The sequence below is a fragment of the Lactuca saligna genome, chromosome 4, assembly GCF_052625555.1.
Source record: "Lactuca saligna cultivar CGN05327 chromosome 4, ASM5262555v1, whole genome shotgun sequence".
NCBI lineage: Eukaryota > Viridiplantae > Streptophyta > Magnoliopsida > Asterales > Asteraceae > Lactuca > Lactuca saligna.
The window spans coordinates 35,221,159-35,238,363 of record NC_136420.1 but is presented as its reverse complement, the minus strand read 5'-3'; the positions used below and the strand labels follow the sequence as shown (position 1 = coordinate 35,238,363).

General features: G+C 35.1%; 2 protein-coding genes across 2 annotated transcripts; one reads left to right on the top strand and one right to left on the bottom strand.

Annotated features, from left to right (window-relative positions):
- The first annotated feature begins 3,277 nt into the window (after positions 1-3,277).
- Positions 3,278-5,466, top strand: LOC145041587 (uncharacterized). Its single transcript, XM_078989724.1, has 6 exons — positions 3,278-3,550; positions 3,912-3,984; positions 4,084-4,177; positions 4,271-4,408; positions 4,538-4,595; positions 4,703-5,466. Exons 1-6 carry the CDS (start codon positions 3,518-3,520, stop codon positions 5,171-5,173), a joined length of 867 nt encoding a protein of 288 aa, XP_078845850.1. The 5' UTR covers positions 3,278-3,517; the 3' UTR covers positions 5,174-5,466.
- An 863-nt stretch (positions 5,467-6,329) lies between these two features.
- Positions 6,330-9,711, bottom strand: LOC145041585 (U-box domain-containing protein 44-like). The gene is made up of 3 exons (XM_078989722.1): positions 8,389-9,711; positions 8,008-8,308; positions 6,330-7,898 (listed from the first exon to the last, which is right to left on the bottom strand). The coding sequence occupies exons 1-3, from the start codon at positions 9,151-9,153 to the stop codon at positions 6,457-6,459; spliced, it is 2,508 nt and encodes an 835-aa protein (XP_078845848.1). The 5' UTR covers positions 9,154-9,711; the 3' UTR covers positions 6,330-6,456.
- Positions 9,712-17,205: the final 7,494 nt, after the last annotated feature.

Sequence of the window (17,205 nt, the reverse complement as noted above, 5' to 3'; positions counted from 1 at the left end):
TTTTGGGTTTCTTGTTTTTCATAAAACATATATATATATATATATATATATATATATACACACACACACACACACAAGGTTGTAGAACTCGATACTCGGTACTTGTTCGGCCGACTACCGAGTAACGAGTACTCGGAGAGTACTCGGATTTGGTAATTCATGTAGAAATATTTTTAAGAAACTTTTATATGTCAAAATCATAAGTTAAAATTTTATTTTGATTGAAATATATTACAAAATTGGATACATATGAATACACAAAAACTGAAAAACACATAACGGTCTCACTTCATGAACAATTATTGAAAATTTAAGATGTATATGTAGTAACAATCACATGTGTGTGTGTAAAATAATAAATCGTTAAGTATATTATAGGTATTAATCACCGAGTTGACTGGGTTTTACAACACTGCTCAGTTCAGTAATGAGCCAATCGATGAGTACTCGGGATTTTATAACTCGTCGGTAAGAGGACGAGTAGCGAGTGCTCGGAGGAGTAATCGGTCAACTCGGCGACTTTTACAACGTTGTGTGTATGTGTGTGTGTGTGTATATATAATAATAATAATAATAATAATAATAATAATAATAATAATAATAATCATACGTCTTAACCTTATATTAATGGAGGACAAAATCACCAGACCTTCATCCATTGCAAGCTCTCTATACAACAACACCGATCCTTGGTGAAAAAAAAAAGAAAAAAAGAAAAACATAGAGGTTGTGATTACCGTATTCTTGTAATTAATGTGTATGATCTTGTCGTTTTTTTTTTAATAAATATATGATCTTTTTCTAAGATTTAATGCTTTTTATGTTATCAACATGTTGTTGTCTACATTTCCATTTATTTTGTTTAGATTAAATAGGTTGCTAATGACTTTCTATTTACATCAAAATGCCGACAAACATGATCATTCCTTTGTTATATACAAATGGATGGAATCCTTGTTGGTGATTTGTTATCATCAATGTTATTTAAGTGTAATATGGATTACTTTGTTGACTAAAATTGATCTTGATAAATATTAAACAAGTAAGGAAGGTGTGGAGTACACACTTGTTTAAGTTTGATCAAGTATTAAAGTATACTGTCATTTAGGGGTGAAGCCCCTGAACGAACGAGGGTCTGGGGGCAGCGCCCTTGGGAGCGGGGTCCAGGGGGCAGCAGCCTGGATTTATGACAGTTTTTACTGTTGAGAAAAACTGTTATATGACAGTTTTGACAGTTTTTCAGATAAGGAAGGTTTATAACCAATTTTAATTATTTTTTCTGGTACTCACGAAATTACACCATTTTTCATTCTCTCTGATTTTATCTGAATCTTATCCAACTGAGGATTTGAGAGTACCACCAAAATACTTCGATTTGAAAGTGATTATCATGATTCTCAGATTTCCAAGTGCCACTAAACCATATTTCTAACAATCCTTCGGTAATATTAATGGTTTGGTATATATACATATGGAATGAAGTATATGTATAAAATCTAGCGTATGTATGTATGCATGCATAAATGTGTAGTGTATGACTATATGGAATATAGTGGAAGTATGGAAAGTAAATAAATGTTACAAGTACATTACCATGCTAAGTGCATGTTAAGGAAAATAGATTACGCTATTACAAGTATATTACCATACAATAAAAGAAATTACATTATGTTGCCGTTGGTGAACATTACAAGTACACTATCATTACCAAAATGAATGTTAGGATCAAAATTAATATTACCATTGAACAAGTTCAATAACATAATAGGAAAGTACATTAGAGGAACATTAACAAAACATAATAATAGATACTTTATATGGTAAGGAAATATATGCATCTTAATAACAAAACAACCTCCAAAAGTGATTATTAGAAGTACTAACATCAGCATTAATATAATTCTTAGTAACAACACCACTTTGTTCCTACAACTGGATTTAGAATTTGTTTTTCTTCTTCAATTTAGCCTATATTTCATGAACCATATTTTTGTTCGATTGAGCTGGAAAGGGTGGGTCAATCCACTTGAAGAAACCATAATCTTTTGTATAAATCATTAAAATAAACAAAATAATAATAATAATAATAATAATAATAATAATAATAATAATAATAATAATAATAATAAAATTAAACATTTAATTTTAACTCTTAAATGTATCAATTGAATGCACATTTTACCTAAAAATCAGGACAACTCATAAATCCGCTTCATGTGTTGTCCATGGTCCATGCAACCAAACATTTCACAACAACACCATAAAACACTTAATCATTTAACCATTTCGATTAATGTAGGTGAATTATAAAGCTTGGCATCGATAGAGTAGAAGATTGAAATGTTTTTGTGAAAAAAAATATTTACACTTTATTGATGATTAAAGTGCCTCTTAACTACTTAAGCATCATGAACAAAAAAATTTCATATCATCATTTCAATACCAAAAATATCCTGAACAAAGACTATTTGTATCCAGTTAAGAAGTTTACAGCACGCTATGAGTTTAAATTCTAGGAAAATAGGTGGGATAAACCAAGAAGAAAAAAAATAAAATGATCTCATTTACAAAATAACAATCTATGAAACAAGATCGACACTAAGATCTTAGGATCTTAAGATCATACCCCAAACCAAATCTTATCTTTTTAGTCTTTATTCTATATTCAAGTCATTAGTCTTCTAAACCCTAATTGTTGTGGTTTGCATCTACAAATATATGATCAATGTTAAAGAAGCTAAAGTTGATTTCACAATTAATGTCTTAACCAACATCAAGTTATAAATGGTAGTGATCTTACAAGCAAATTTGAAGACTAATTCATTTTGATAAAATCTTTCAATCCAAATATATTGTTTTCTTAATGATTATGAGCATGACAACCTTGATATTTGCCTATTTTACAAATAAATAAACAATTGTCATACCATCAATCTTTTAATAAATAGTTAGTGAGTAGTAAGAAATTAAATTAACATGAAAAAGAAAACAAATTGAAATGTATAAAAGTTATATATCAAGTACATATGTAATAATAATATTATAACAAAAAGAATAGATTTATTAGGTACTTAAAAATAGATGAATTTGTTGGTAACTCTTAATCAAGTAACTTATTAGGTACTTAAAAATAAATTAATTTATTGGTAACTTGTAATCAATTTTTTGTTATGATAAAAAATTATAACATAAAAAAAAGTTATTTTTAGAAATATAAATAAATTCTAAAATAAAAATAAAAACTAATATAATTAAAAACATTATCATCCTTTTCTTTCTTTTATTTCATATCTTTTCTCAACCTTTTTCTGATGTTCTCCAAGCTCGAGCCTTTACGGATCTGTGAAATTACTGGATGTGGTAACTCGAATCTGATCCAAACTACGAACCAGATCTGCAACGCCGAGACTTCTCGGCCACTGTGATTCTTAGAGATCAGATCTCATCTCACGCGCTCTTTTGTTGAATCTCCTCTTAAATTAATTGTTCAATTTGTGTTTGTTGGTGTATCAACGCCATGAAGAAGAAGCTCGATACGCGTTTCCCTGCTGTAAGTTTTCCTCTTTCCAGGTTTTATGCCATTACACATGATAAGCATACGCTTTAGGTGTCCGGTGTTCGTAGTATGTGTGGTATTGAAGATGCTATAATCGTAGCTTATTCCTATGGAAGATCTTAGATCTTTACTTCGCTTTGGGATTACTGATATCCTAATCATAAAATGGTGCTTTTGACATGTTTTTAACTTAAAATTTGATATGGATTCACAGTCTTCTTAAGAAAAAAAATTGACCTAGCACGAAGGGAATATTGTTGTTGGTGTAAATTAACATCTGAAAATCAATTGGTTTCGTTAAGTAATTTGCAGGATGTAATCTGATATTTTAGAGTGATTATATTATATGGTGCAGGCTCGGATCAAAAAGATAATGCAAGCTGATGAAGATGTGGGAAAAATCGCCATGGCTGTTCCAGTTTTAGTTTGTAAGCTTCTAGTATAACCTTTTATTAGCGCTTCAATATTAACCACACACTTTGTTCTTGCTTCTTACTTGTTATTGTTTTGTAATATTATTGATTTAGCCAAAGCTTTGGAATTGTTTCTGCAAGATCTTTGTGATAGAACATATGATATAACTCTACGCAGAGGTGCAAAAACTGTCAACTCACTGCATTTGTAAGTCCTCCTTCCAACAAAACCATTTCTGAAAATTCATTGATCTTTTTGTTAACTTGTTAAACTTAAAACACATGAATTTGTTGAGTTCAGAAAGCACTGTGTACAAAGCTACAATGTGTTTGATTTTCTGAGGGAAGTTGTGAGCAAGGTCCCTGACTATGGCCATTCTGATGCTGCTGCTGGTGGTGCTGTTGGTTCTGGTGATGATCGTACCATGGTAAAAAGGAAGTAAGTCACTTTCTTAAATCCATTTTCAGATTATTTATTCAGTGCCAAATTGCCAATGGAAATACTGATTACTAAACTGTTAAATAATTAAATATGAAGTTTGATTTGATTTGATTCTTCTTTTCACAGGAAAATCGCTGCTGATGAAACAAATGAAAGTGATGAAGAGTTGAAAAGAAACAGGATGGTAAAACTAAAACCCTCTCTTTTTTCCATAATTTGTAATTGTATATCTTCTTTTTGTATCTGTTTATTTAATATTTAATTTGAAATGTTTTACTCATTTTGCTTTAGAATGAAGCAAGGCAAACGGGCAGCAATGGTAGGGGCAGAGGGCGGGGTAGAGGAAGGGGTAGGGGCCGGGGGAGAAGCTCAGCAGATAGAGAGGCTCCCCAAACAGATATTGAACTCGAATCCTGCACGCCATTGATTCCACCAACCTCCACCACCACCACCACCGCTACCGCCACTGCTGCCACCACCACGATCAGTGATGGTGGTCGGGACTTTGATTTGAATGCTGGGGTTGATGAGAACATGGAGAAAGCATCCGATGGGTTAGACGGAGGAGCACCACCACCACCGCTGCCGCCAGAGTCAGTTCCTGGTGGTGGTGTTGGCGGCTCAGAGGCGGCTGAAATTAAAAACGAAGATTATCTTGGGACATCGCTTTCGGAAATGGACAGGATGGTGATTGACACTGGAAATCTGGGACAAATCAACTCAAGGTTGGATGAGGAAGATGAAGATTATGATGAAGAATAATTGGTAAAATACCGAAGTTTCCATATGTTCTTTTCTTATAAATGTTTTACTCTAAATTCTCTGTTTTTTGTTTTTTGTTTTTTTTTTTTTAATTTTTAATCCATGTTGGTGTATTGAAAGGGCATTTATCCATTGTTGTATTTTGGATCAGAAGGCCCTTAAAGTACCCATGTAGCTAGTAGCTAGAATTAGAATGAAATGGTGAATCTGTCAACAACTTTCTGTGTGATTAGTAGATTTATTGAAGATCTTGTGGAATCAGAAAGAAAAAGATAAAGACTATTTGAATATAACTCACATCACATTACATATTCAAGCAAATGCTTAGGGTTAGGACTAGATGACATATTAGTTATGATTTTATTTTGGCTAATATGATATGTGCATTATTTTTATGGTTTGAATTGACTTTATGAACTTGAAGGACATTTACATATTATATTATCATTGAGTTGTACAATATTCAGGTGTAATAGCCTAATAGGTTGTTCAACTTGTTGACATCGGATTTAAGTAGCTTGACTTTTTTAATCCAATCAGATCAAGCTTTATTATGTCATGGAAAGCATAAGTATCAAATTCAACTTCAAAAAGATTCTCGTATGCCATTCTATATCTTATTCAAATTAAAGTAGTGTTCAAGGGATTTGAATTCAAATATCGACTTCCAACATTTGCTTTCGATGTATTAACATTATACACAAATTTAAATTCAACATCAACATATTTAAACAATAAACAGGAATCTTGGAATTTGAATATAGATAGAAGTTATTAATAGCACAAAACTTAAAGACTTTTAAGTTATAAGGTATTCAAACTTCTTATTTTTTTATCCATGTGGGATATTTATTTCAGTTCGTTGTCATATACTTCAAGGCTAAATGCAAGACTTTTAATAGCATCCTACTTTCATTTTTTCCTATCGTAGCATTATACTTTCAATTTTTTTTTCTTATCAAGGCATTGTACTTTTAAAAATCTACCCAATTATGACATTATCCCTTTACTTTTTTTTTTCTTATCAGGCATTAAACTTTCAAAATTTTACCCATCTTTAACAGTGAAAAACAAAACGCTTTGTATTTGAACAATATTTCTATAACTAGATAGAAAATTAAGCTACAAAAAATCCAACATCTTTCTATTACCAAACTTCCGAATCAACACAATTTTCACTTTCATATATTTGTACAATAATACAATATATATAGCAACACATCCTTTTTATATAAAATCAAGAACCAAAAAAATGATTTTCACAAAACAAAATATTCCAAAAATCAAAAATAACTAGATTGAACTTGCAAGAGTTCAAGTTGAGCCAACAACTTTGCCACTATTGGTTTCAACTGCAAATCTCCATTTTGTGCAACATCAATCAACACCACTTGAGCAGATTCCCCATACTTAACTCTATACTCTTCAACCCTAAAAACTCTCTCCAAAATCCAAACTGCTTTTTCTTTTGTTTTTAAACTCCCCAATTCCATAACTTTTATAACAGCTTCAATCCCACCCAATTTCTCAATAAACCCACACCCATTTTCCCATATCTCTTCTTGCAAAAGATTCGATAAAGCATCAAGTACATTTTCATCACCTTCCCTTTCATTACCTTTCAATACTTGTATCAATAAAGGAACACCACCTGCTTTCACTAAACAAAAACTGCTCTTCACAAAACAGTAACCATTATGAACTTCACAGAAGGATTCCACAGATGGAGGAACACATAACCATCTTGACGTTTTTACCCTTCTCAGATTTAAACTGTTTCTTGATAACTGTGCTAGTGAGATTGCAGCTCTACTTTTGGAAACTATCGACCCTTCTGATAAGAGCTTTATCAGAACTGGGATTACTTTATTTTCAGCTGAGTAAAGTTGTAATTTCACATCAGATGTGATTGTAAATCTTATGAGTATACCCGCAATGTTTTCAAACAAATGGGATGATAAAGTTGTTTGCTTTGAACAAATAGACACAAGAACAGGTAGTAAGTTAGCTTTTTTGAGTATCTCTGTAGCTTTTTTGTCATTAACAGGAAGATTACTCAGGATTCCAGCAGCTGTAGCTTTTTCGGATTCGGATGTTGAAGATGATAGAATGTTTACAATGATTAGAAGATGAGTTTCTCCTAATTGTTCTGTAAGTTCATCGGATAATTCCTTAGATAAAGTGTAAATCAAATTGAAGGCACCTGTTCTTGTTTTGGGATTAGTTTGATCAAGAAAAGGTAAAAGAAGTTGAATTGATCCGTTTTCCTTCATTTTTCTTCTAACTTTTGAAGCAGTAGAATGAGAAGCAATGCTGTTTAGAGCTTCTAGAAGGTGGTGTTGGATAATGGGACTTGAAAGATTCAAAAGTGAGAACATTTGAAGGGCAATTCCATGGTTGACTAACATGGAGTCTGACTTTGCAATTCTTGCAAGAATGGCTGAAGCTGGTTCGCGAAGTGTCATGAGAACAGATGTTACAGAAAACATGAGTTGAAGTAATGAAGGGACAATTCCGGAATTTATTAATCTTCGTGTGTTTTCTTTTAATGTGGATAAGTTTTGTAAGGCACTTAAAGATGAGAGTTTTGATTCGAGTTTTCCTTCTTTGAACATTTTAACTAAAGGTGGAATTGCACCATCTTCTCCAATTGAAGCCATGGTTTGATCTCTAAGTTCCATTCTTGAAATTGCAGTTGCCATGAGAATTTTACTCATGTCGGATCCTGCAAGAATTTATCAAATTAATCATTTTTATTAATGGGTTTGAAATCTTGGAAATAAATAAGTAAATAACACATCAAGTAAAAGGCTTTGAATCTTTGATGAAGTTACCTTCTGTTAAATACTTAATTAAAGGCTTAAAGTAACCAGCTTCTGCCATATGAAGGGCATTCTGGGTATTACTCGATAAAGCAGCTAACAATCTTCCTGCATCTTGTGAAGCTGTTTGATCTTCACCATTGAATATAGCAACTAACATAACTATGCATCCTTGAATTCTTCCAATTCTTCTTCTCACATCAGAAACATCAGAAAGAGATGATAACAAGCTTACTGCTTCTTTCTGTTCTTCCTCTTCACGAGTCAAAGATTTGACCAGTGCTGACAAATACTCTACCTCTGTCATCTTGCTCTGCACGTTATTTGATCGGTAAAACACACAGTTACACACACACACACACACACTAGAAGTGAAAGAAAGAAGATACATACCTTAATACCATCATTTTGTGCAACAAGGGATCTCAGATTTTGAATGATACTCAAGCGATTAAGTGGTTTTGCTGAAGTTAACCTATTGAAAAGAATTGGGACAATTCCTTCAGAATCAATCCATTCGTTTGTAGCTTTATGATCCTTTATCAACGTGTCCAAAGCAAAAAGTGCAAGTTTTAGCTGTTCATCATCTCCACACTTGAGGTACAAAACGATATCTTCAACAGTAGAACATGAAACAACTTTTTCCTCTTCAACTATCTCTCCAACAACATTCTCCTCCTCCTCCTCTTCATCATCATCTTCATCATCTTCCTCCTTTTCTTCTGTTTCAACATCATCAAGAAAGTCTGATTTACTATCAGAACTTGCAGCACTGAACTGTGCAACACTCATCATCTCTCTCCTTAAAGTTTCAAGTTTTTCTTTACCAGTCAATGAAACATCATGACTAGCAAACAGCACAAGGCCTATTGATCTGCCAAGATTTTCTGTGATCTCTTCAATTCGCTTGTTTGGTGAAGATGAATAAAGGGGACTTGCAACCAAAGCCTTAGCCCTTTGTAACTCTGTTTCAAGAGAGTCAACAGCTTTTCTAATGGGAGAAGTCTCCATGATCTTGTTTTCTTTAAATTCATTGAGAATTACACCTAATTTACGTGTAGAGTGAGAGAGTTCTGACAGAGTTTCGGAATCTTTTGTTACACTGCTAGTTGCCTCATCAGCGTCGGGAACAATAACAGAGAGGCTTTTACCCTCCATTTGAAGAAACCGACTGACGAAAACTAGCAATCACAAGTAAAGAACGCTTACACACACACAAAGTGAAGAGAAGACCTGCGATAAGAGATGACTGTATCGGAATTATCCAATATTGGAATCATGAAAGTGTTCCATTTCTTTTAGACAATTCGGCGAACAGTTGGTGAGCAACGAACGATGATGGTTGGAACCCAAAAAAATCTTGAATTGTTGGTGTTTTGTCGGGTCTCCCAGACGTGAAATACAAAGTTTGGCTGTTTGACAGAGGATTGAAGGAAGGAAAAAGGAGATGAGTGGAGGTTGACTTCGTCTTCGGGGTTCATTTTCCAACTTGTTGCGTTGAAGATGAAAGAAAAAGGTATAACCATAAAGAAAGAATGAGGAGAAGCTTCCGAATGACGTGACCTGAGGGCTGAGGGAAAGACAAAGGAGAAACAACAAAACCTTCAAACTGGCGTATGAAAATGGAGGGGACGGCGGCTGATGCCAATGGCCGGGAGTATTTAAATCGTGCTTTGGTTGGTAACAACTAACAATAGAGTTGACTCGACACCATTACCATTGTTGGTACTTGGAACTTGCAATCATCGCCTATTTGATTTGATAGGATGCTTCCAATTGGCAATAATATTAATATTTAATAGCTTATAAAAAGGTAAATCCTAAATTACATAAGCTATAAAATTGCAAAAATAATTCTTTGGTTGTCAAAATAATATGGTTCTAGTACAAAAATATTTTGTGGTGCAAAACTTATCTAATTTTGAATAGTTTGTGTATTTTTGGTATATAAATATTAACTTCAACAGTGACCGTTAACTTTAAAGATATTTTTGAATATCTTTTTTTAATTTTATTTAATTATTATATATAATTCTTTTTAACTTTTTTTTTTATCTTAGATTACTTTTTATTATATAATTATATATTAAAAAATATTATTTTTAATATATAATATTTATAGATTAATGAATATTATTTTATTGGATTATTAATTATGTTTAATTATTTATTTTTCAATAGATTGTTTTTTATTGGATTGTTATATATTAATAAATATATAATATTTATTTATTAAAAATATTACTTTATTAGATTATTAATTTCTTTTAATTTCTATTTTTATTGTAAATCAAACCCCACACTCCCTCCCTACCACCCGTCCCCCCCCCCCAAAAAAAAAAAAAAAAAAAACTTACCCACCCCACATCTCCTAATTTATTATAGGACAAATATCATACTAGCCCATCAAATTTGTTGTGTTTGTTTTAAAAGGTTACAATTTTTATTTTTGCACGTTAAGGGAATGAATTTATATTTTTCTATTTTAAAATAACAATATGTGACTTGATATCGACTTCAAAGGTAATATATGTGTCATGAAAGAAAATGTCAGTATCAAGTCATTTAATCAAATGATCATATGTATTACCTTTATCTTGAATTGTTTTAAATAAGTTGATTGCGTTCTTCAATTCCCTTGTCCTCATTGAAGAAAACCTTGCTCTCACCATAGTTACTATAGATCGATGGTTATATTCGTCTCAATCAAAGTTCATTTCCAAGGTGTGTACATCAACAAACCTTTTCTCTACTCTGATGGTATTCATCATGTGTTCGAGAATATTGATTTTGCTAGTATGTCTTATACTAAATTTGTAGGTTTTATTGAACGATTCACACAAGAAAAGTGTAAGAAGCTTTGTGGTTTAACCTGAATTTCTAATGAACTTCAATATTAAGAGTTTATAGACATTAATTATCAGTGTGGAGTACAACTGCATGTTTACATGGACCATTTTGGTACTACTATGCACGCAACTAAGGAAAATGAAATTGAAGACAATTGTTATGTTATGTCAAACATGTCAATTGAAAGGGAAGAAGGTATTGATCTAACTGAGTTCATGAGTCCACAACAGAATAACATGGAAGGAGTAACCTATGAAGGAGTAAGTCTGGCAAATGAAAATGAGGATGCCACAGAAGGTGAAAATCCAAAAAGATGATGAAGATGAAAATGTCCTAGATGTTGAAGATAACAATGTCCCATATGTGAAAGGAAACCCAATATTTAATGAAGACATACCTTGGAAGAAGCGGTTTCCAATTCTAGGTATGAGGTTCACCAACCCTAAACAATTGAAATTTATGTTTTGTAATTATGTTGTAGCCAATGCGTATCAACTATACTATGAAAAAATGATAGTAAAAGGTAATTGATTAAGTGTTATGATGGTGAACGCACATTTAGGCTTTGGGCATCATGGATGAGTGAGGAGCACTCATTCCAAATCAAGTCCCTTATCAATGAGCATAATTGTGCCATAAATTTTAAGTTAGGGTCAATTATTAATTATAGATGGAATGGTAGTCCTTTCACCAGGGAAGTACTTGAGAATTAAAAATTCGATGTTAGGATGATAAAAGAGGAAATAAAGACTAAATTTGGCATAATGGTTAGTATGAAACAATGTAGGAAAGCTAAGCAACATTGTAACATCCATGAAATTCATGAAAATTTTAAACTTTTAAAACAACCCATAAATCATCATTATTTACAAAATAGTTTTCAAAACATGTATAAAATCAGAGTTTTTCCAAAATCACAAAACCTAAACACGAGGGGGTTCACGATCACGCCTTCGCCTTTTTGCGATCCTCTGAGGTACCTGAAACATAACCCAAAATTGTAAGCTCAAAGCTTAGTGCGTTCCCCTAAAATACCAATACATAAACAAATAACACATATACAATAACAACATGCAATGGGTACACAACTAATAGACTGGATTACCCATGAGCCCATATCATAAGTTTGGCTTGCTCTCGGCACACAACTTATGTGTGGCTTGCTCCCGGACCAGATCAATCCCCAGACCGAATACCACTAAGCCCTCAGTTCGAGTCCGGCATGCCCTTCCCGACCCTTAGCTTGTATTTGGAATGCTTATGAGCCATGAGTATGAGTCTGGCATGCCCTCTCGTCCCGAGCTCATATCTGGCTTGCTCCAAGGTTTATTGGCTACAACACGGAGCAGTACAACATCAACCCAACCCGCGCAATATGTTGACATATAACAGATATTATCATACACAGATAAAAAGATAATATCACAGGTAGTCCTACAGATCTTGCAGACTAGCATATCAAAACTAACATGCATATCTATTCCGTACTCAGCATATAAATGAATATCAGGTTATCAAACCAATGGGCCGGCCTTGGTGCCTTCGACCCGAAAGTACAGTGAGGAAAAGTCACCTCACAAGCCGAACAGAAATGATAAGGCCCGACTCTGAATCTCAGCTCTCTACTCAATACCTACATCCACCAAGTGTGGCAACCCGAACCTTTTTCCGTCAACGTTAGTCAAATTCCTTTAAATAAAATTTTGAATTTTATTTGTTAGTTAAATTCTTGGTTTAGAAAATCGTTTTATTTACATAATTAAATTTTATATATAGAGTCGGAACCAAAATCACGCGAAAACCCGAGTTTTTCTTCGAAAATCAGCAAAATCCTGTCAGTTTGGTGTTCACGGTCGTGAACCCGATCACGGCCGTAAATCGTTCAAGGTCGAGGACCCACCCCCGGTAGTGAACCCAACCTATATATATGTTCTTACCCTCATTTCTACAAGGCTGACTAAAAACACTACTTTCTCTCTCTAAAACACCAATCGGACACTCAAGTTTTCTCTCACAAATCATCCAATCCACCTTGGAACTCGTTTTGGAGCATCAAACATTCATCATTTCATCAAATCAAACAACCCTTATTCTTGAGTTCACGACCGTGAACCTTCAAATCTTAAAATCTTCAAAGACCAAAATCAGTTCACGGCCGCAAACCCTTCAAGGGTCATAAACCATTCAAGGGTCGAAATTTGTTCATGGCCGAGAACAGTTCACGGCCGCAATCACCCTAAACCGTGAACTTAGCTGAAAACCCGCTTTTTCCGATACAAACGAGTCTCGGTAACATTCCTAAACCAAAAGCAAGTGTTTTCCAAAACTATAATTAATGGTTTCGCTAATAAGATACATATATGTGTTTAATTATTATTAGGATTTTGTTAATTCTGTGTACAACAACTCGAGGGTCCTCATTCTAGTTTCACAGTCCGACACATTCATGCAACCAACTGTGAGTTCATATTGTGACATCCCCAATTTCACGGCCAGAAAATACCGATTTGTTTATGCTTTGTTTTTAAAATCAGAGTAATCTTTTAAAGAAAACAGTTGCGGAATTTGTTTCCAAAACAAAATATGATAAGAATTTATCAAAGCATTTCTTTAAAGAAATGTATTTTCGTTATATAGCAAAATCTCGGGATGTCATGTTCAATACAGACCAAAAGCATAAACAGAACAAAAATAGACCTTACAACAGTTATTCATAACTATTGGCCTATAATCCACAATCTCTCGTTATGTCAGCCAACTTATGCTCTCGTACCATAACCTGTAATACAAAGAAAACTGAGAGGGTCAGGCTTGGGAGCCTGGTGAGCATATAGGGTTTTCAACCCAGAATAATATAATTATTATATTCAATTATCAAACAATCAATTCAATTACCCACCCCTATTATCTCCATTTATTTCTTAAAGATTTATCTTAAGAACCGATTACCCTTCTCTCATTCATTCCTAAGGATTGCCCTAAGGAACTGGCACAAAGTCTAATGCTGCCAAGGTTCTTAGATTACCTCTGGTGAAGATGCAGTTCACAATAATTAATGAACACCTAGTTCAAGAACACCTAATGAACACTTAGTTCCAATATTACCCAATGAACACCTAGTTCACAAACACATAATGAACACTTAGTTTAAATATCCCTGATGAAGACTAAGTTCAAATATCTAATGAACACTTAGTTCGAATATCCCTGGTGAACCTAAACACCTAAGGAACACAGATTCCGAAAGATCTTAGCTAAAACAATGTGATAATAAAGTATATCTCGATCATGCAAAACCACTAATATTATAAACACATATAAATCATATTTCTAAAACAATATATCCCATCCTGTTGATCCCCACATACTGACCCTATAAAATGATCTTACGAGGTCTAGCCTAAGGAATCAATATGAACCACAAACTGACGAAGCTGCTTCGGAAATTCCCTGGCAGAAAACGAGAATCAATAAAGACATCAAATGAGGGGAATGGAATAAGTTTCACCATGAACCTTTGTTCGTAAAAGAAAGAACCACAAGACATTTTAAGTCAGGGGTAGTTATCTAGATAACAATGCCTAGGCGTGGTCCGACTATCATGATGTATTATACCCCCAGACTCTACCTATCCCAACATCGAACTTTGCCTAGCAGTGTCCTGAATATCATGAGGTATTTCACCCCCTAGACGCACCCTATATAGCAATATAACACCAGAGATACCTAGCAGTGGTCTATTACCGACACACTTTATTAGGAAGTCTAAGAAGTTCCCTTAATTACTTCGAGAAAGAAAATGCTGAAATATGAAGTTCGGTCGATCACTTCATAAAAGAAACGCTGACTCCAAAGCTCTCTCAAAATAAAAGTATGGGGAAATACTACTAGAGTACTCCCGTATGCTCCCGTAACCGACACACAAAATTGTCAAAAAGACTTTGTACATGATAGTACTTCTGTCACATTATAGTACTCTGATATGCGAAAGACTCGTACCCGAGAACATAATAGTACCCTGGCACAAGCAGCACCCAAGACACATAGCTTTGAAAAGGACTTCGTACATAAAATGTACTTCTGTACGTAGGATGTACTCCATCGATCATCAATCTCACAACACACGTACTCTTAATAAGAGGCTACCCAATGTCCAAACTTAATTGAACTAAACATCCCTTTTTAAGTCTTAACCCATCACTAGGCAAACCTACAATGCTTATAGTCAATTTTCGATACTAACTCCATTTAGGCGATGCTAACTAGTGTATACTTAACACAGAGTTTTAAGGAATAATATCATGTATTCACATCTTAACACATATTGAACCATAATTGATTCGCACGTTGCATATCATCAAATATATCTAACACGTATTTCGGGCAATAACAAATACTTCATATATATATATATATAATACTTTAACCAATACTTGTATTAACATCATGTCCATGAAAGGGACTATGCACATGATACCTTATCGGATGAACACATAGTTCAAAAATACATAATCCGTACTCTCGGATCTAAAACTAACCTCCTGATATGATCCATACTCCCGGATCTAAAACTAACCTCCTTATTTGATCCGTACTTCCGGATCTAAAACAAGTTTATATCTTTATCCTTTTATCTTATGGTCCAACCCATCTTTTATCACCTACCAACAACCTTATCCACCCAACATATTTGTAGATACAAAATAAATATACAGTTTAACTCATTAATGTAACATCCGAAAAATACAACCGATTTAAATTTTTCAAAACAACCTGATTTTCATTAAAATGTTTACAAAAAGGTTTTCAATACAAGTCATTAGAGTATTCCCAGAATCACATTGCTACAAAATCATGAGGAGCGGTACGATCGCGCCTTCGCCTTGCCACAGTCTCCTGAAGAACCTGAAAAACATTAAACCACAACTGTAAGCCCGAAAGCTTAGTGAGATACCCCCAAAATACCAACCACGAATACGCCCTTCCAGGCTACGACCTTCCGGTCCAAAACATATAAAACATACATAACATAACAGAACATAGAACAACCATGCATATCGGGTCTACCGTGTGACTGGTCCGCCGTATCGGGCCTTCAGTCCAACGGATCCATCCTCCGGGTCTAGTCATGTCCTTCGAGTCTACAGTGGGGTTGGTCCGCCCGCATCGGGCCTTCAACCCACCTGGTCCACTCTCTGAGTCTACAGTGTGACTGGTCCGCCCGCATCGGGACTTCAGTCGGCCTGGTCCACTCTCCGAGCCTCGGCACGTCTGGTCCGCCCTCGTGGGGCCTACAGCCTATCCGGACCGCTCGCTGGGCCTTCGGAACAACCGGTCCGCCCTGGGTATCTTGGCCTACAGCACAAAGCAGGACCCGCCTCAACCCATCTCCAGTCCAAACAACCATGTGCACAAAACATACACTCATATAACAGTCATAGTCAACAAACCGAACACGCAGATCACATAGCATATCATTACCCTAACCGGGTTACCGACCTAACCGGTCACTAGCATAGCATCACTTTGTATATCGGGAACACTGACCTTAGCAAGGCCTCCTAGCATGTACCATCCTAGCTACCAGGATGCAGACACATCAAACAATAACATAATAACCATAACCGAATCTCAATACAATAAAGGGCCGGCCTTGGTGCCTTAGACCCTGTTGATATAGTGAGGATAACTCACCTCGAAACTGCCGGCTGAAAAGATAAGATCCCGCTGCTCCGAACTCCGGCACGAACTCCTTCACTAAACATCAAAACATACAACTCAATAAATACCCTTAATTACCAAAATACCCCTGGAAGACAACTGGTCAACCTTGGACGAGTCAAAGTCAACCCCTGACTGACCCTACTCGCCGAGTCATCCCGATGACTCGCCGAGTCCTTATGCTCAGAACTTCCCTCAATTAGTGACCCAACTCGCCGAGTCACCCTAAGACTCGTCGAGTCCAACAATTCTGAGTCCACTCGCACCCAACCCACCGAGTCATCCCTTGACTCACCGATTCATCGACTCAACCAGAATATTGGGACTTCCTCGACAAGACTCGCCGAGTCCAAATGGACTCGTCGAGTCCAAGGCCATCTTCAACCTACTCGTCGAGTTGTTCTTCCAACTCGTCGAGTCCCAGGTCATCTTCAAGCAACTCGTCGAGTGCACCCATGTGACTCGTCGAGTGCCATCTATCTGAATCCATACAGAAGCATCTCAGGCCATGCAATTGATCCAAAACATAGATCCAACCTCCTACAATCCATCCATCACATAAAGTGGCAAACTTTACGTGAATCTAACGAGATTTAAGCCATATTCACCTTAAAACCAAGGTTTGGGACATGGTCGCTC

What these genes read in the sequence shown, in the direction of transcription:
- LOC145041585 (XM_078989722.1), bottom strand. Translation starts at nt 9,153, where the DNA reads ATGGAGGGTAAAAGCCTCTCTGTTATTGTTCCCGACGCTGATGAGGCA. An exon ending in CACAAAATGATGGTATTAAG is followed by an intron (nt 8,309 to 8,388) that starts GTATGTATCTTC and finishes AATAACGTGCAG; the next exon opens with AGCAAGATGACAGAGGTAGA. An exon ending in AATTAAGTATTTAACAGAAG is followed by an intron (nt 7,899 to 8,007) that starts GTAACTTCATCA and finishes AAATTCTTGCAG; the next exon opens with GATCCGACATGAGTAAAATT.
- LOC145041587 (XM_078989724.1), top strand. Translation starts at nt 3,518, where the DNA reads ATGAAGAAGAAGCTCGATACGCGTTTCCCTGCT. An exon ending in GGCTGTTCCAGTTTTAGTTT is followed by an intron (nt 3,985 to 4,083) that starts GTAAGCTTCTAG and finishes TTATTGATTTAG; the next exon opens with CCAAAGCTTTGGAATTGTTT. An exon ending in AGTTGAAAAGAAACAGGATG is followed by an intron (nt 4,596 to 4,702) that starts GTAAAACTAAAA and finishes ATTTTGCTTTAG; the next exon opens with AATGAAGCAAGGCAAACGGG.